Source organism: Clytia hemisphaerica, unplaced genomic scaffold (assembly GCF_902728285.1).
Source record: "Clytia hemisphaerica strain Z4C2 unplaced genomic scaffold, Clytia hemisphaerica genome assembly, whole genome shotgun sequence".
In the NCBI taxonomy this organism is placed as follows: domain Eukaryota; kingdom Metazoa; phylum Cnidaria; class Hydrozoa; order Leptothecata; family Clytiidae; genus Clytia; species Clytia hemisphaerica.
Genome location: NW_027103247.1, coordinates 1,661,280 through 1,681,370, shown reverse-complemented (window position 1 = coordinate 1,681,370; position 20,091 = coordinate 1,661,280). Strand labels below are relative to the sequence as shown.

The window sequence follows — 20,091 nt, the reverse complement described above, 5'->3', positions numbered from 1 at the left end:
TATGAAGACGGAAATTTCATCTAAGCCTAGAGCTGTTAACTTATTTTCCATCCTTTTCAAGCTAAGTTATTCTGTAATTCACGAAGCCCTTTTTATTTGAAGATTGGAAACAGCATACCCTTAGTTTCAAGTTGTTCTTAGTTAACTTGATCTCAGGTCGTGACAGAAATGTGACATCCTAGTCAATTATAACACCAAGTAATCAGAATATGGTCGGAAATTAATGAAAATGGAATTAAAAATCATAATAATAAGAAAGGATAGAATGAACTGTACATGTACACCAAGACACAACATTTTAACCCAATTCAGCGATTTTAATATTTGACCCACTGCGAAGAATCTCACACCGTCTAAGATCGTTGGTTGTTAAATTCAGCGGAGGACAAAAGAATGCCTCAAAAAATTGAAAAATTTAACAGCAAGAAATTCAGTGCAATTCTATTCTATTTTATCGTCGCAAATCACATCGACTTCTATCAAAGAAGAAAAAATATTATCAAAATACTATATATTCAAGTATAAATTTGTGTTTTTCTGTTTATAAAAAATATTATGTTCGTTAATATTAAAAAAGTTCGTTGCAGTAGGGGCAAAAAAGAAAGACCCAAAAATTGTTGTGCTATGAAATGTATGTCTTGAAGTGAGGCCTTTCTTTGAAACTCGGTAAGAAAGAATGATGCATGAAAATATATAAAACTGTAACAAAAATAACATCAAATTCTGAAAGCATTTTCCCCATACATTACTTATTCGAAACATTAATCACCTGTGATTCAAAAAATTAATCACTTGAATAAATTTCAGCAGCATTAATTGGCAAAAATATGCCCCATTGGGATCCATACATTTTTCACTTCAACCGAGCGAATCAAAAACTCTTCACCATACCCCTGCTGGCGATCGAACCAGTCACGTGGTTGTCCATAATTGACCCATGTGCGTTTGATGTTGACAGCAGAGGTGTGCTCAACAAACTTACTGCCCTCCTGTGAGCCGAAATACCACATGGCATTGACATTCTGGTGCTCTGTCAAGATACGGGTCATGTGATCCCGGCTACCGGTTAAAACGTTGATGGTACCAGCTGGTACGTCTGATGTTTCGAAGATCTATTGGGTGATAATGAATATAATCATGTGTGATGGAGAAACTATTGCTCCGGCTGAATTATAATATTTTTCACTCCAGGTCTCTCCAATAACTTCGGAAATTTCAGATATCCTCATTGAGAACAATGTTTAGGCGACAATCATAATGTTTAAATAATTCACATCCAGACAGTGACAATTATCATGAATTGCACGAATTTAGTGTGAGGGGAGAGGCTGTGGAGATGATAACAATCGGGGCGGTGGATTCAATTATTATTACTCAGCAATTTTTTACGACAGTTGGACTGTAGAATCTACTTTTGTATTTTCTAGCATGAAAAGTTAGAAAAAGAGAGACGAAGACAAGAAAGGCATGGATGGGTTTCAGAAAGCTCATATCCGAGGTTCGAAAATTGGGAGATAAGGAATCATCGTGCTGTGAAATACAAAAGGAAAACTCGGCTTTCAATTTCGGAAAGAAAAAAGATAGCACGAATCATATGTCAAAAGTTTAAACAAATACAAAAACAGATGTCAGCCATTCTTATAGATTTGCCATGGGAACGAAAAAAACATCATTAAAAACAAACCTGATATAGCTGGAGGGCCGGGAGGGGGTATTTCTCGCTGGGTATGATTAACATTGTATTTCCACGAATGAAGGCCGGCGCGAATAGTGAGATGAAAGACAATAATGGCGATTCATCAGGGCATGCGATCCCGACAACACCGACAGAGTCGTGTAGACGGAGAACAGTGCCGTAGTGTTGTGTTTCCTATGGTAACAAAATAAACAATTACATGATTTAAGATTTCGATTTCTTTTTTAATTTGAAAAATATGCCTCGTAAGCCTGTTTTCATAACTAAGGCTTTTGGAGCGATAAAATCAATATAACGAATCCCCGAGTATTTATAGATGAGAAAGACGAAAAATTATCTTTCGCTTAAAATATTCCTTTTAATTTCCAAGAAAGAGAGAAATCTTTCACTAATGAAGATGACTTAAAAAAGAAAAGTCTTGAAAGATAAAAAAAAGTGTAACAAGACGACTGAGAGTCGAAAATTTCGCAAAGTATTTGATTATTCATAGATGAAATAATCATATTAAAAACGACCGGGGAGTACTAGAGTTGGAGAATGTCAATCGGACCTGAGAAAAACTGGCTCTAACAGAGAATAAAGTTACCCTTACAGAGACAAGGCGAAAATTTGACTCTTAGAGCACATTTTCAAAAAAATTTCTAACCTTCTAGAGATTTTTATGACTTTTTTCGTACCTTAAATAATTCAGAGACTTGGGAAGGACACATACCTGGCACCTATTTATGTCTAAGTATCCTCACCATTAATAGAATGCAATAAATAGAACGGGGCTAGAGCTTTATTGTCACCCAAATGTGAACTGTCCCAGTGTGGCCAAGTTACATATCAATATCATACGAATATCTTTGACTATTTACAAAAATATTAGGTAAACTAAAAACATAGTTTGGGCTTTTCCAGAAAAAAACCATTTATGGGGGGTGGAGGATATATTGTCCAGGGGTATGGAAAAAACCCTGAAAAACTGCCATGTCCATGGGGTGAATCTGCGATGTCCAGGGGTAAATATTTGTGTCCAGGGGGTCAATTTGATGCTTGTCCAGGGGTGAAACACGTGTCCAGGGGGTGAAAAATCGAAATGTCCAGGGGTAGATCAAAGACAAAACAATATATCCTCCACCCCCCATGAACGAATTTTTTCTGGAAGAGCCCTTTCTCAATATTTCAACATTTTAGTCATATAGATTGTTCACCTCTAATATATCATTCCAATTCTAACGGTACACAACTTTCTACTTAACTTGGTGCTGAGAATTAGTTTGAAAGGTAATTAAAGTATCTAAATCTACATACTTTTGAGACGACAGACTTCTCTTTAATGACAGATACATTATATATACTATCTCAATAAAACAAAATCAAACACAATCAAATTTGACGGGCATTTATTTTGCTGATGCCTTGAAAAATCAATATAAAAATTATTTAATTTTGCCATTAAGGGCTATTTTTGGCAAGATATTGCTATTAGATAAAAAAAACTGTTTCAAGTCTCGAAAAGCACAAATTTGGAAAATGACATAAATATTTTAAATTTGATGGAAATTAATTTAAATTTTTAAGGCCAATTCTTTTTCTGCAAATATTTTTTACCTTAAAGCTAAAACTTTGTTACTGCTGTGTTACTTGCCTTGCATCCATATTATTGAGACGTGGAGTTACATATTTTTTGAGAATTTGTTGATTGACTACCCGGGGGGCACTCAATTTTGAAAACGACCGTACGTTCGGCCAAAAATCAGGTCTCTAAAATTGGACCCTTACAGTGCAGGAAAAGTTTGGCTGAAAATTGACTCTTTATAGTGCAATTTTTCGAAATTTTTTGCCCTTTTCAGGGCAAAATTTTTTGAAATTTCTCAAATTTTACCTCAAAATTTGGTCTTTTCTCAAATTTTACACCCTTACAGTGCATTTTTTCCCACTTGCTCACAAATCAACCCTTACAGTGCACTTTCTAAAGTCCATAAAACCTACCCTTAAGGGCCGCACGTCCGGTAGGTCACTTACCTGGAATGCCCCCCCCCCTCCGGATTGACTAGTAGGAAATCGATTTCAGAGCAGGTCGATCAAATTTGATTGACTTCTATTTCTTTTTTTTTATCAATAACCAATCAATTTGTTCCAATATTCGATAGGTAATGAAGGCTATTAGAAAATTTTGAGTATTGATCATTGATTGGATGATTGATTAAACTTGCAACCGTTAAATAATCAATCTGGATTGATCATCTTAGAGCCAATCATTGAATACTCAATCAACTAATGTAATCGAGCCTTCCTTAATTTCATAATTAGCATAACATTATCAAATACCTATCAATTACTGTACGTTGGTCTAATGTCAACATCCCCCTTCTAATTTCGACAACCTTCTTTAAAGATAGGGATAATTGCAAGGTCAGAATCGCTGATGGAAACCGTTTTTCTTTGCTTAGCGATCAGAGAGGAAAATACCTTTTGTCTATAAGTGATCCCAACCTTCCTATTATTCCTATCTCTAAGGAAGGGTGTCGGAATTAGAAGAGGGATATTGACATTAGACCAACTTACGGTACCAGAACCAATCGATACCCAGTCAATTAATTTGTTATCGATGTGTCATCGATTGAAAATGAATCAATTGTTTTGAGTGGGAGTCTGACACACTGTATAAAAAAGCTTGTCTTTTGTGTTTTATATATCTGATCAATCAAAACTCAAATCCATTGTAGAGTCAGTATTCAATCAAACTTGACTGCTTGATACAAATTTTCCAGTAAGATTTTGATATAGACTTCTGCCGTTTAGGCTCAATCTCTTTCCAAGTGAACCGCTGTGAGTGGGAATCCCAAACTTTGATTTGACGCCTGCGTAGCAACCAAGGTCCAATGACCACTATCCCACGAAGCGTCAATCCAACATGCCAGACTCTCAATAAATAAAATCGATAATTTTTTCCAATCGATGACTAATCAATAAATAATCAATGGATTGGATATCGTCTGATTTGATAATTGATAGACAATCGATAATCAAGATTTTACGGGAAGCTCGACTGGCTATCAATTGTAATTGTGATCGATTTTCCATCGATTTATTATAAAGATGTTCGATTGATCACAATTGACAGCCAATCGAGTCCAATCGATTAAAAAAAATCTATTATCAGTTAGAATAGTCTCGATTATCGAAATCGATCGACATCCAATCAATCAGTTGGTTAAAATGAGTCTGGAAAATGACGATTAACACATCGCACCTACCTAGTTAAGAAAAGTTAACTTCTATCACTTATAGATTGACACCCCCTGCTATGAATTCTTCTGTGAAATACTAAGTAAACGATAATCTTTCTTACAACACAACCTAATCAAATATCAACAAATAATTCTACCTGTAAAATTGAAGATCATACCTGTCAGGTCTTGTCTGTATTTGTTGTTGTGTGTAGTGGTGTTCAAGAGTTCAAGAGCAACTCTTTAATTGTAAGATTCCTATCACTTTATTGGTGCATGTTTACTAACTACACAAACATAAAATACTATGCTAAAAGAAATATAAGCCTCTTTAAGTACTCCAAAAACACCAAAAACATGATAAAAATACAAATATCCAGAGCAAGTCTGACAGCATGATCAAATCCACCATTTAAAAACAAACGAGAATGTTTACGAACGCTTGGTTCCACCTACCTAGCACTTGCGGACTGGAATCATTAAATTTTATCTTAGCGAGTGAGTCCATATTTTAGAATCTTCGAGAATGTTCTAGAAGTTTCAACTACTTTCGTTTTCTAAATTTTTCATTACACCGCCGCCGCGAAAGACGATCGTAATACTTTCGCTATGCGAAATTAAAAATGAAAATTATAAAATGAAAATTAAATTAAAATATTGTGAGATTTTTATGCAAGCTTGAAGTTAAACATAGATCTAAATGCAAGATTACAAGTCGGAAGAAAATAAAATCAACAATTTTTAATTAGCCAATCCAAAGGTACAAGAGAATTAGGAATTTCTTTGAAAATGATAAGGCCAACAATATTTCCCAATCAGAGGAGATTTATCCTACCTGGACATTGCCACCGTATTTATCAGCATAAGCAGCCCAATGGAACAAACGATGAATAGATTCTTCAACTTCTTTTACTGCATCTTCTCTTGAGCATGCGCAAGACTCTACCAATGTTTTGATGAACTCCTCCTTTCTCTGTTCCAAGTTCTCAGCGATGTAGTACGTGATTTGAGCACGATTGTGACCGGACCGTTTCTGCCAGCTAAAGGGGATGAGTTTAATGAGAATTACTCACGCTATCACTTTAAATCTCAATCTCCATCTTCATACATACATCGTAACTCAAAAAAGGCCTTGTGAACAAACTGAAAGATTCGAGTTTCTATTTTTTTGACCCTAAGAAGGGTCTGGTGACATTCAAAGTAGATCATTTAAGATCCTGCATAATATTTACCCTGGGAGTGTTTTGCATGCGATGTCAACAGCATCTCGGACATCTTTTCTGTTCGATTCACCAACTTGTGCAATGATTTGTCCTTTAGGATCGGTGATTGGTCGACTGTAATTGGCGTCAGGTCTCTTTTGTTTACCACCAATATACAGCTTGTAAGTTCGGTCGATTCTAAAGAAATGACGGATACTCATTAAACCAAATAATTATAATCTCAGGTCAACGATATTATAAATTGAGTTCCAAATCGCCAAGAAAAATGCAGAGCTTGCGACTTGCAACTGACTTCGTCAGTTAATTGTTTTATTTTACAATGGAGTGTGTATTTCCGAATTTACACAAGCAAACCATTAAATTAGAACGCTTTAACATAAATTGAAAGTGTTGAATAATAATTGATCTAACGATCTACATTTTTGATGAAGAGCAGCTTTTCATGTATAGATTGGCTTTAAAAACGCAATTTAAAATAATCATGATACATAATATTCATCAGTTAGCCTGAAGATACATCAGATAAATCAGAAGATAAATCAGCGATTAACCACTCGACTTTTAGTGTAATTATAAGCCGTAGCTAAAGTAAACGAGTTAAAATATTTAAAAAGCTTATAAAAAAAGGAAGAAGACAAACTTCGATCTTTATTTTTGGTAGCAGGCAGGCAGGGCAGAAACCGTAAGCATACTCATATTACATACTTGGGCGTGTTTTGACCATCAGAAGCCAATGGAGCAGTGTTTGGGTTTGAAACAGCAGGGAATTTTGCAGGTCCGAAAGCATTTACATCGAACTTAGATGCATCAATGCGAACGGAAGCACACCATTTTGGTTTCACGTATTCATATAAACCCTGTTAAAGATAAAAGAAAATAAGCGGACCAAATTACATATAAAAGTTTATAGGATGTTTTACGTAATGCTCTCTTTGAACTGCTTAGTAGGAACCAGTAGGAACCAGTAGGAACCAGTAGGAAATATTAAGAAACTTCACAATTTGATAGCACCTGTTGAGACGAATCTTGGTTGATGTTTTCCTGGTAGTGTCCGACTGGGTTCACCATATTAACAAGTGTCACTGAAGCGCCGTAAAAAAATGTGTGTTGTCGAGAAACGATTTCGAGATTTGATAAACAAGATAAACAAGTGAGCAAAACAACAAACAAGCTTAACATGTACCTCTTTTCCACCATCACGGCCATAACCACTTTCTTTATAACCACCGAAACCGGCAGCCGCATCAAACACATTATGGTTATTAATCCATACGGATCCAGCCTTGATGTTGGATGCTACTTCCATTGCTAGACCGATGTGTTCCGACCAAACACTACCACCGAGACCATACAAAGTGTTGTTGGCTAAATTGATAGCTTCCTTGGCTGTTCGGAAGGGTAAGACGACAAGAACTGGTCCAAAAACCTAAAATAGATAAGAACGTTCCCTTTTTTTGAAAAAACTGGGAAAAAAGCTGAATAAATTTCCCCAAATATTTAAGAACTTCCTTGAAAGATTGCTTTGATTAAAAACATGATATGATTTATCTAAAACAGCAACTTTCATAATCAAGCATCCTTTTTCAGAGATTTATGGAACATTTTACACGGATGATTAAGAAACAAACCTCCTCAATGACAATCTTGGATGTGGTTGATACATTTGTCACCAGCGTTGGAGGGTAAAAGCATCCGTCAGGGATACATTCTGATGCTTGGTAGATCTAAACAGTATTCTGAGATTATGAGTTGATTATCTTATGTTATTTTGTAAATAAAAATACATAATAAATAATTAAGCTCCAGTTAAAAAACGTTGATAAAAAACAGTCTACACGGTTATGTTTTATGATCATTTTTGATCAAAGAAGTGAAACCGCAAACTTTTCAAACCTCAGCTCCTTCAGCACGTGCTTCTTCAACAAATTGTTCAACAGATTTGCGTTGACCCTCATCAATAATAGCTCCCATATCAACACATTTATCAAGACTGTTCCCAACACGCAAATGCTTCATGCGTTCTTTCAGTTTGTTAACAAGCTTGTCGTGTACAGTCTCTTGAACCAGTAAACGAGAACCAGCGCTGCAAACCTGACAAGAAAAATTTAGTAAAATTTCAGTACCTAGATAAGAAATGATATAAAGAATGATAAAAATTGCATTATTTCTCTTATTATAAGACTGTTACAGGTACGATTACAAGCAAGACCAACTGACAATTCCAAATTAGACTACGAGGAGGCCAAAATGTGACGTTTTTTAAAAGCGTTGAAAAAGAGCAAAAAATTGATAATTATAAGGAGCTAAAATAATGTATTTTTCAGACTAGACTATTATAACGAAATATCATCATAATAGTAGTTAAGCAATAAGAAATGCTGTTGGCAAATTACTTCTACCTGCCCTTGGTTGAACCAGATAGCCATCACTATACCCTCAACTGCTGAGTCCAAATCAGCACTATCAAAAACAACCACTGGAGATTTTCCACCAAGTTCCAAGGAAATTTTTTTCCCTGTGCCAGCAGTCACACGTCGAAGAATTTTCCCAACCTAAGAAATGAAAAAATTCGCATACTAATTTGGATGAAATATGAAATGTTTTCAAAACATTGCCATTAATTGTTTTGTTAAAGTCTGTAACCATGCTCCTTTTTCATGCATTGTGTTGTTCTGAAACTATAAAGAAGCTATTTAGGAAAAGTTTATTTTTTGAAGAATTGCAGAATTCTGACACAAAAAGTGTAAAAATTAGCACCTGAGCTTAAATACTGTAGATATTACCTCAGTAGATCCGGTAAAACCAACTTTGTCAACATCATGATGTACAGCAATTGCACTTCCAAATCGACCATCGCCAGTCAAAATATTAAAGACACCTGGTGGTAAACCAGCCTCGGCGCAAATGTCAGCAAACAACAGAGCACTTAATCGAGTAAAAGATGCAGGTTTCAAAACAACAGTATTTCCCATGGCCAAAGCTGGACAGACTTTCCAACAGAGAAGCATCAGAGGGAAATTCCAAGGAACAATGGCTCCGACTACACCAATAGAGGTCCATTCTAAACACCAGAAGAATTTTAAATGAAGAAAGATTTTGTTTTTTTGGAAGACACATGTTTTTATTACGAATAGTTTTAACACATAATATAAAAGATCTGACAAGAAAAGGAGATGGACAAAATAAAGTCAAACTCTTTTTGGTTGAAAAACTTCCCTCTTTATCCCCTAGTTTGATTCTAAAATATATCGGTAAATATCAACAACGAAGATGATAATGATGTAATGATGTTGAAATGGTAGCGCAAGGTACAGAAATCATATGGATTATTAACCGAAAAGCCGGTCTCTCTGGCAAAATATCGACCGACTTCGCGACGTATTGGAACGAGCGAAGCGAGGTCCAATACGAGTGAACGAGAAAAATTTTTAGCAAGAGAGACAGGCTTCTGAGGTTAATAATCCATTTATAGCCCTGCAAAAATAAAGTAATAAAAGTAATTGACATTTTAATGATGTCAATTTCATAACCGGTCACTATGGGGAAATATTGACCGGCCACGTGACATTAATCATCCAATCAGTTTTCTTAAAAATGATTGACAGTTGTATTTCAGGGCTATGAATAATAATATTAACCTTTCATCTCGGTTTCCATCAACTCAGCCCATCCAGCATGATGGTACAAATGTCTTGCTACAGTAGGTATATCAAAATCACGGGTTTCTCGAATTGGTTTCCCATTATCCAAACTCTCCACTACAGATATCAATCTCATGTGTTTTTGAACATGTCTTGCAATGCTGTAGATATACCGTGCACGGACATGACAAGGAAGTTTGGACCATGAGTTGTATGCAGTTCTTGCAGCTTGAACCCCTTCATTCAAATCATCAACTGTTCCTTGAATAGTGGATGCCAATACTTCACCTAAGAAAAAGAAAAAAGAATTTGAACCATTCCAGTATATATCTAGGATCCTTTTGAACATGAAAGCAGTCATTGGCTTACAAACTTAGAAGTTACAAAATAATCATACCAGTAGCTGGGCTTTTACATTCAACTGTTTTTCGTCCTTCAGGATTGACCCATTTTCCATTAATAAAGTGTCCAAATTTTCTTTCATGGCTGTCTAGCCATTCATAAGCAATTTTTGGAGATTCTGGAGCAGGGCCATACTCCAAGTTCTTGAATAATTGACTAACTTTGGATTCTTTGTTGTCGGACATCTAGATTATTTAAGTTAGATAATGAATTTTAAAAAAGTGGTTTGTGATACAACAGGACCTAAATTGGAGGAAAAGCATAATCAAATTTGTGTTTGTTTTTTTAAATAAAGAAAACCTTGTATCAGATTTAATATACTTTTTGATCCCAACCAAATTCTTCTCTTGGGATTGATCAAATTAAAACAAGAAAGAAGGGTGATTCAAAAAATGCTTAAGTTCAAAACTTAAAATGAGGCTGGATTTGGTTTGCTGTGATCTGGCCGACCTCACCTCAAAACCTGCTGACCTAAAATATTTTGTTGCCATTCTTTTTAAAAGAAAATTTTTTTTCTCGACAAATCAGAATCTTTATTACCGTCAACTGCTCTAACTTGGGACTATCTGATAAAACATGGGACAGCAATTCGGCCACCATTTCACTGAACCTCCAAAGTCATTTGATTTGAGTTAATGAACGGCGTATTTATCAAAAATACACGATTTTCTTTCGCAAGGAGTAGACTTTAAAACTGAAATATGAAAAAAATCTGTAGTAAAACACGCGCGAATGTCTGGAACGAAGAAGACCAAATTAGTAGCAAAACAATGGAGAAAAACGTCACTCGCGTGGCAAGTTACACAATCGTTATTTGTTAATCCCATTGGGCGATAGACAGTTAAGCGACGGGCGTTCTCTAATTCTCCAATCGGCATCCAGTCATTTTGAATGAAAATAAAAAAGTTAAAAAGGGCGCGCTATCAGTGAAAGTTATCATGCCATGTTATGACAGAAAGTATGATTGATAAACTTGGCAGAGTTATTAAAACAAATTTGTTGTCAAAGAGATTTAACAGTAAGTGAAAATACAGGCCAGGATATCAACAGTTTTCCATGTTTTGACCAATCGTCCCAAGTTAGAGCAGTTGACGGTATGTCTTCTCATTCTTTCTTCACTTGGAGAATCATGAATTCCCTTCTAGCTTTTCTTTTTTCATTTCAAAATCACCCAAATGTAAAATTTTAACTTTTATAAATCGACCAATTCAAACCAACCGACCCACTTCAAAATAAAAGTCAATATAAATAACTGAATTTAATTTACTTATGCCAATGACACCAAAATTTGATTGATGATGCAGATAAATTTTTTGACAATGTCAGCATATTTCATCAAACAATCAACAGCCAAAAAGAAGCATTAAATTATTAAGCTCTGGCTTTAGAAATCATGTATAAGCCTGCAAAAACTTCAAAAAGGGCAATTTTCCTGGGTGAAAGTTTCGAGAGTACAAATTCCCAAAGGGCAAATTTCCTGTCACCCTCAGAAATGGACCATAAGTTTTCAAAAATGCAAGCTTTTATGCGAGCATTCTTTTTTTACACTACGCAACCTTATTTTTAAAGGGGCCTAAGTCCTGAGAGCCTTAATTTTAAAGTGGCCTAAGTCCTTAGAGCCTTAATTTTAAAGGGGTCTAAGTCCGTTTTTGTGATTTTGAGTAAATTGCCATTTAAGTATTCTCTTGATTCTGACACAATCTTCCACATAAAAGTAACAAAGTAAGGATTTTCTGAGACATATGGCTAATTATTATCTTCCCAATTAAAAGCCATTGTGTCGGAGATAGGACAATTCCTGTTTCACCCGGAAAAGATCTAGAGAAGACTTAGGCCTCTTTAAAATTAACAAGTTTTATAACAAATGGACTTAGTACCCATCTTTATTTTCCAATAAATGGGCCTAAGTCCAAATCCTTATAAAATATTTTCATTTAGAAAGGCCTAAGTCCTAAATGACTAGAAAAGCCTTTTTCTTTACTCCACAGAAATCTCAGCGAATCTGAAAGGCCTAAGTCCGTTACATTTTTCTAAAGCTTGAAAATATATTATATAAAATTGAAAGGCCTAAGTCCATTACAGTTTCTATAATTGAAAAAAGAAAAATATTGTGACCCTTTGAGAGGGAAATTTTAGATTTTAGTGATTTTAGGACCCTTTGAGAGACTAACCTATGAATTTGTACCCCTTTGAGGGACTTTTGAGGTGTGAAAAAGGTATCCTTATAGCTCGCACTTACCTGCCACCTATTTTGCCTAAGTGCGGGGGGGGGCACCGAGATTTTATTTTTGGCTTTAATTGGAAGTCATTGCATTGCAATCAGATTGTGAAAGATGACACTGCAATGCATTTCCAAATCGGGAAATCAAGGAACTTTTTCCGTGAAATCCCATTTTATCGGAAATTGTTTTCAGAAAATCGAGAAATCGTTCATTCCGAATTTCCAAAATCAGGAAATTTTGCGTTTCTGTTTTTCCAAAATGGAATGTTTTTTTTCAGGAAATCGGAAAATTTTGAAATGCGGGAGATGCGGGAGAAAATCCTGGAAATGCAGGAGATTTTTTTCACACGCAGAGAAATCATTGGGATGCAGGAGAGTTGACAGCTATGGGGTAACTCCTAATGTGCCACATTAACCAACCATTTCTATTTTTGGCTGGGGTAGACCTCTTTTTAAGACCATTAAAAGGAGCGTACAGTAAGTAAAATATAGACCACCCTCCCTGGCAAATTTTTTTTGTCAGCAGATTAAGACCTGTCGGTTATAACGGTTGAATACCTAACTTAGCAGCCAAAGGAAAGAACTGATTCTAAATTCTCAAAACATTTCCACCATCATAAAGTCCAGTTCAAAACATTCCACCATAATTATTATTTTGTAAACATTACATTCGAATCAGGCAATGCAATGACATCAGTGTTTGGAAAAAAAATAGCAATAGAATGTTAGTAAAATCTAGGAAAACGCTGAAAAGAAAGGAAACCATGTTACACAAAATGCATCTCCTTGCATCCTGTACAGCCCATTTTCCTATAGCAACTATCCTACAGTAACAATGGACTTAGGCCCTTTCACATTAGCTAGAATCTATCAATGTTTGGACGTAGGCCCTCTTTCTGGACTTAGGCCTTTCTAAATTTTAGTAATTTTAATGCTTTGGACCCAACATTCATAAGAATTGATGGACTTAGGCCTTTTTAAGATTCAACAATTTCATTACTTTGGACTTAGGCCCTAACATGATGGACTTAGGCCCTTTTAAAATTAAGTTTTTATTAAAACTAAAGACCAAAATTTTTAGACTTTTTTACCTCCAAATCTTCATGTCAGATACATCAAAAGAAAGCCAGTGAGTCAGAGATTCAGAAAAACCAAAAATCTCAATTTTCATAAAAATGGACTTAGGCCCTTTTAGAATTGGAGGGGACCTGGACTTAGGCCCTTTTAGAATCGGGGGGGGGGACCTGGACTTAGGCCCCTTTAAAAATAAAGTAGCGACTAGTCATAATAACAATTTGTACTTGTGGGCTTGATTGTGATTCTTTATCTTTATTATTTTCAAGATGAAGCAACCCCCCCGCCCTAAAAAAAAAGTTTTAAAAGATAGAAAGCTGCGCATTTCTGGTGATTAAAGATGGCACATTTCAATAAAAATCTAATGACAAATTTTTTTCGGTCAGTCTAAGTGCTTGGGGTTTTTAAGATAAAAACATAAGAAAACACAAAGAAATGCTGAGTCAGCAGAAAAGTAAAAAAAGTAAACAAATGAAAGTGGTCTACAACACTCTCGCATTTAGTAGGCCCACTGTGACTCATTTAGTTTTTCCTTCTGACTGTGTCTCAGCATCGATGCAGGATCTTTTTACATATTATTTGAGAACTTTTCATATCAAGTTGAGCAATGAAAATTTAAAAAATTACTATCTGAAAAACCTTTTCCTCAATGTAATTCTACATTTTTCAAAAACATCTTTGCCATCTTTGCCCTGTTAAGGTCAACACAATTTTGCCGACTCAAAATTTCATTGTAGAAATTGCTGTTTTCGGCAATAGTTGCCAAAAAGAGCAATAATTGTTGTTTTTATCTCAAATACTCCACTGTTGGGGGTTCTAGTCTGGGGTCCTTAGTCTACATGGGCTTACAGCATTTTGGTAAAAGAGACAAAAGTAAAAATAGCTGATGTTTTGAAGCGCTTTCGTGCGCTTGTAATAATGAACTTTGTCATATACTATTTTGGAATTTAAACTTTTACCAAATCACATTACTAAGATAGATAGTTACACTAAACTACTTACTCCAATACTTGTCTATTGTGGACTAGATTCTCATACTTTTGCATTCTAATCTACTACGCAAAGCTTCAATCATGTTTAAGCTATTGACTAAAATCAGTTTGAAAATTACAGAAGCAACCAGTGATGACTTTTCTTGAATATCTGCTGTTCAACCATAGTTAATAACCTAGATTTTTGGATCTGTTGTTTTGAATTCTTTGGAATCTTACTCCTAGAAATATCGATGTGCTGTTCCCTTAAAATGTCAAACAAAATTTAAGGACCCCTTCTTCGTTGATATTTGAACCTGTCCTGTTGTTCAGCTAAAATCTACGTGTTTCCTCTTCCTAGAAAAGTGTATTCAATCTGCAGTTCCGTTCTTCCTCTGCTTTTCTCATCTGCTGTTCCACCCTTCTTCATTCTCTTATCTGCTGTACCGCTTGCTGTCTCGCTTTGTTGAAAATTAAAATCTATTAGTGTTTTGCCCTTTTGCCTGACCTAGAAAATATGATGTGCTGTTCATTGAGAATATGTCATCATTTAAAAATCATTATCTGGTGATACATGGTGATATCCTTTATACTTAAATAATAACTATCTGCTGTTCATCGATGATCTCTTCTCCTGTAAACGAACAGCAGATAATTTGAAGAAAAGTAGAACTAGAGCTGTGTCTAAAAGGGGTGCAGTGTTTTTATTTTTGACCAAAATTTCCAAGCATTTGTCTTATAATAAAACGTTTACTATCTTTGGAAAGATATTTAATGGTAATGTGCATATTTTTTCCACTAATTTGTTTTTCAAAATTTGTTCAAGAAATTGAGGAAAAATGAAGCAGAACTTCTTGTAGAATACCGCTATATATAATAAATTACCATTTTCACAAGAATGAAACTTCAATTTTATCCTGTCAAAAGATATTTAACAAAGTATTCAACTGATTGACCCCTCTAAAATGCAAGTTTTTTGCTGTCAAACGATGCAGCCTATTTTTTCTCTCTGCCTTTCAATTTTTCTACTTCCCTTAAAAATTTTGCTTCACGTTTTTTTTATCTTAAAAAACATTTTCCTTTGCCAAAACCTGAAATAGCTTTGCAATTTGCAAAGTGTGAAGCTATAATAGCACCGTGAACTTTCAAATTATAGTCAGCCTAAGCTTAAACTCCTATATCAGGATTAGAAACTAGGCTAGTCTTACCTCTTTTATCTTTCCCTTTACAACAATACAATGCTGACAAGTAAGTTGACACAACACATTGACATATGATAAGTAATCCCTGAGAGAAGTGTATATTTAAATCTGCAACAAAAACGAAAGTGGTCTCTTCTACTGATTGCTTCCCGGTGCTCCTTCGCAGCTGTTTATCAAATTGCCACCAATGAAATTGCCGCAGTTCACACAGCCCATATTTTTGGCACCCATGGTCTCTCAGTGCCTTGCACAATGGGCGGCTGTAAAATCTCACCCTTCATATATTTGTTTCAATCCATGATCCTAAGGTTTAGTAGGTATTTTCTCATCTTCAATTTTCTGAAGAAAGCGGGATTTGATGTGAGATCTAGATTGTCAACAAAATGCCAGAAAAGATCATTGAATAAAAGAAAAACTTTAAATCTTAACTATTTTCATTTTGAAGAATTAGTGCAAAAAAGTGAAACATGGAAAAGTTTTATTTTTTATTGGTTGAATCGAAATAGGGGATTTGGAAAACTTTCTATGTTTGGTTTTTGCACAAACCCCTGTAACTACCTTAAAGGAAGAAATTTTGGCGGTAATTTAATTTAGCGGATGGCCAAAAAAGTTTTTTCAGAGGGAATTTAATTTGGCGGATGGACGAAAAAACTAAATTTGGCGGGAATTTAATTTGGCGGTCGCTTAAAAATTTAACCTTAAGATGGCGTCAAAACAGCGAAAAAGTAGCAAAAACGCCTTAAAAGAGATCATATTTTCAAAATGTTTAATTTGGCGGGAATTTAATTTGGCGGATGGCGGAAAAAAGAAATTTTGGCGGTAACTTAATTTGGCGGATTTCAGTCAAATCCGCCAAATCTGCCAAATTTTCTTTCCGCCAAAATTTCTTCCTTTAACTTAAGGGTATGGGAAAGCACCCCATTGCTGAGATGTTGGCTTGAAATCAAAAGTGAAACCACTGAAAACGGAAGTAAAATCGACCCACACTCCAAATCCTGTAATCTTGATATAAGAGTTTAAGTCGCTATACTGATGGTTACATGTAGATAAAATGAAAAACAAGACAAAATTTTGATCTGACTACAACGATAGCTACAGTACCCCATGTATTCAAAAAACATCCAGTTTTAAGTATTGTCAAAATAACGGGATGGACAAACTACCGTCAACTGCTCTAACTTGGGACTATCTGACAAAACATAGAACGGCAATTCGGCCACTATTTCACCGAACCTCCAAAGTCATTTGATTTGAGTTAAGGAACGGCGTATTTAAAAATACACGATTTCTCTTTCGATTTTACAGTAAAGTAAGTAAAAAAATAGAGACCAGATATGCAACAGTCCCATGTTTCGACCAATCGTCCCAAGTTAGAGCAGTTGACGGTACTTTTGCGACTTTTGGGGGTCTGACATTTGACTGTCTGAGAACGAGCTGATCTGAACATTTTTCTTCTAAAATTTCCAAGGGTTTTTAGACCTTTTTTCGCCTTTCCATCCGCCATCTTGAATTGTATGCAAAAATATAGGAACGAAAAGGCCGTGGTTGGATTTAGTTGGAAAATATGCAAAACATATGCAAGTTTACACAAAGATTAAAAAGACAACAAAGCATCTTATAAATAAATTTTATAATCATTAGAACAATAAAAGATGGAATTTCTTAATCCAAAAAGAAATATTTACCGAACAACAAAAGCCTTTTAGGAATTTGTTCTTAAAGACATTGCATATTCTGTTTTCATGCCATTAAAAAATTCCATGAAGACGGAGTACACACATCAACTTTCAAGACACGCAAACTGAAAGCAGTAATTAAAGAGGCCCCCCCAGCGGTTGGCGTGATGGCGTGATGGAGGGTTTTTCGTGGCGTGATGGCGTGAAATTTTGAAAAAAACGGCGTGATGGCGTGAAAATGAAGTGCCGGCGTGATCGTGAAATCGAATTTTTTTAGGCGTGATGGCGTGAAATTTGCAGTTCAGCGTGATCGTGAAAAATATATTTATTACTTGAATCGTAATTCTATGTCCATTTTAGCCAATTTAGAGGGTTCAAATTTCAAAATTTTCTTGGTCGGCCCCAACTATGGTGGGGCCTCCTATAGATCACATTTTAAAACAAAAAAGAAATGGTGCAAACAGTTTTATTCATCTGCCATTTATCCTCGTAACTTCCAATTGTCTTTAGCAGTTGCTAGCTAGTCTTCAAAATAAAGTCGAATTCTATGAGAGGGTCGAAAATTGAAAATTTCTCCTGTCGGCGCAAACCATGATTGCGCTTCCTCCGTAACTAACACTTTCCTCTTTTTCTTAGATGCCTAGGGTATTCTTAGATGCATCAAAGACATCAGGTCCTTTATTTCAGGAAATATATATTTGTAGCAAAGCCTTAAACAGAAAGAAGCAACAGGTTTATTATGAGGTGTAATTTTGGGCAGATTGGCATTGATCAAAGGAATCCTGTGATGTTTAAACTATATTTTTGAAAAAAGAGAGTAAATGAGGGTGAATTTAGCCATACTAAATTGAAAATTTCTCCCGTCGGCTCAAACCATGGTTACGCCTCCACGTTCCCCTTTTGAACACTATTCACGCTAGTTCACAATTAATGCCCATGGATCAGGGGGCATGGCCCTTCACGTTTTTACCAAAAAAAGCTACTTTTACTTTTAAAAGATTTCCATTATTTTTACATGAATAATTTTTAGAATTGAATTGAGATTGGTCATAAAATTGCTCAACCATGGTGAGCTTTGTCAATTTATTCAAATATACGTCAGTCTTCAAACCGGGGCCCTTTAATGTGACCCACCAGTTGTCAAACAATTTTTGATATGCTTAAGTCAAAATTACGTTATTTTTCCCATCGGAAACACCCGAAAAAACTGGAATTTGACCCCTGTGTGTTACTAAAAATAGAAAAACAGAGGTCAAATTCCTTCCAAATTTTTCAGGTGTTTCCGATAGGAAAGATTATATAATCTTGACTTACGCGTATGAGAATGCCGAAAAACTGATTGACGACCAAACACACACCTATTTGCGGACAAAAATTAAGTTTATATAACGGCTTTTTATCCATACCAATGGGTCTAAACGTGATCTAAAACTGAATTTATCCAGAGAATAAAATATGAGCGTGAAAACTAAATTTTCTAGGCATAATGGCGTGAAATCGAAAAAAATTGGCGTGATCGTGAAAATCAAATTTTTCAGGCGTGATGGCGTGAAATCGAATAAAAATTGGCGTGATGGCGTGAATTTTGGGTCCGCTGGGGGGGCCTCATTAAATGATGTCACGCATTCAGCGGGTTCAGATCGATGTTTTGATTTGATCGTGTTTGGCAGTTCTATTCCCAGGAGAATAATTTACCGTCAGTCGAATAAGGATTATTTTTGTACCTTCGTGGGTGATTTTTCAGCTTGAGTTTATGTCTAATGTTATGGTTTTTTGAAGTGCTTGTTCGGGACGAGATGGAGTTTTTACAAGCTCTTATTTGATTCGGTTGGTCGTTAACCAGTAATAAAACCATTTTTTTATTTCTTCTAAAGAACGCGTCATTTTTATTACTTCAAATGACCAATTAGTGAAGTATGTTATAAAAACTTCATCTCAACTGGCTTGTTCTAAGAAGTGGGCGAATTTGATTATTTCTAGTTTTCAAAAGAAGCAAATTTAATCTTTCTTCTACAAGATTACACTTTAATATAATGCTAATTATGCATGTAAGTTTTATATTAATACTTTCTTTTTGCATATGTTTGGCATACTTTCTAAGGGAATTTCACCACGGCAATTCGGCCACCATAATTTTTGCATACAATTCAATATGGCGGATGGAAAGGCGAAAAGGTCTATTGGTTGTCTCTCCATAAAAACTCATCATTGAATATTTTTTTTCAGTCTCTTTCAGCCTTTCCCACAAGATCTCTTTCCAGGGGTTATCAACCCTATAGACTGCTAGAGAATAATACCCATGCGATGCACACACACCCACCACAAACGCAGCCACACAGCTTTACAAAAAAAACGGCACCCACATGCAAAAAATTTTCTACTAACTTTAGATGATATAATTCACATAAACATTGATCACAAATCTATGAGAAAAGATTCGAATAAATACCTTTTGAAAGAGTTCTTTTGACAACCGATGTTTAGAGAGGCATTTTTTGCATCTCGCTAAGCAAGAAACCTGAAACCATTTGGTGAAAATTGGTTTATATCCAACCTCTCTATATTACCCCTCCTGTAGATCGAGTGTAGATCTAAAGAGGTTGGATAATCATCTTGACATTCTCACATGGAAAGTTAATTTTACTGACTTAAAATGTTTATTTTACTGACTTAAAATGTTTCCTTTATATTTATCCTAAAAATTTAAATATTATTCATTTGATTTCTTTTAACTATAAAATATATTAAAAATAATTTTTTTCTTTCT

The 20,091-nt window shown here is 35.3% G+C and overlaps 1 protein-coding gene across 3 annotated transcripts; it reads right to left on the bottom strand.

Moving 5' to 3' along the window:
- Positions 1–429: 429 nt before the first annotated feature.
- On the bottom strand, positions 430–19,885 carry LOC136823043 (aldehyde dehydrogenase family 16 member A1-like). 3 transcript variants are annotated; one of them, XM_067079367.1, is made up of 13 exons: positions 19,774–19,885; positions 10,176–10,365; positions 9,776–10,066; positions 8,921–9,198; positions 8,531–8,689; positions 8,031–8,228; positions 7,766–7,861; positions 7,321–7,563; positions 6,843–6,994; positions 6,147–6,314; positions 5,750–5,954; positions 1,685–1,870; positions 430–1,112 (listed from the first exon to the last, which is right to left on the bottom strand). In XM_067079367.1, exons 2-13 carry the CDS (start codon positions 10,363–10,365, stop codon positions 813–815), a joined length of 2,466 nt encoding a protein of 821 aa, XP_066935468.1. In that variant the 5' UTR covers positions 19,774–19,885; the 3' UTR covers positions 430–812. The 3 variants fall into 3 exon arrangements, with proteins under 3 accessions (XP_066935468.1, XP_066935460.1, XP_066935536.1); XM_067079359.1 differs by having other exon boundaries at positions 8,537–8,689; positions 19,774–19,847; XM_067079435.1 differs by lacking the exon at positions 19,774–19,885 and adding an exon at positions 15,655–15,742.
- Positions 19,886–20,091: the final 206 nt, after the last annotated feature.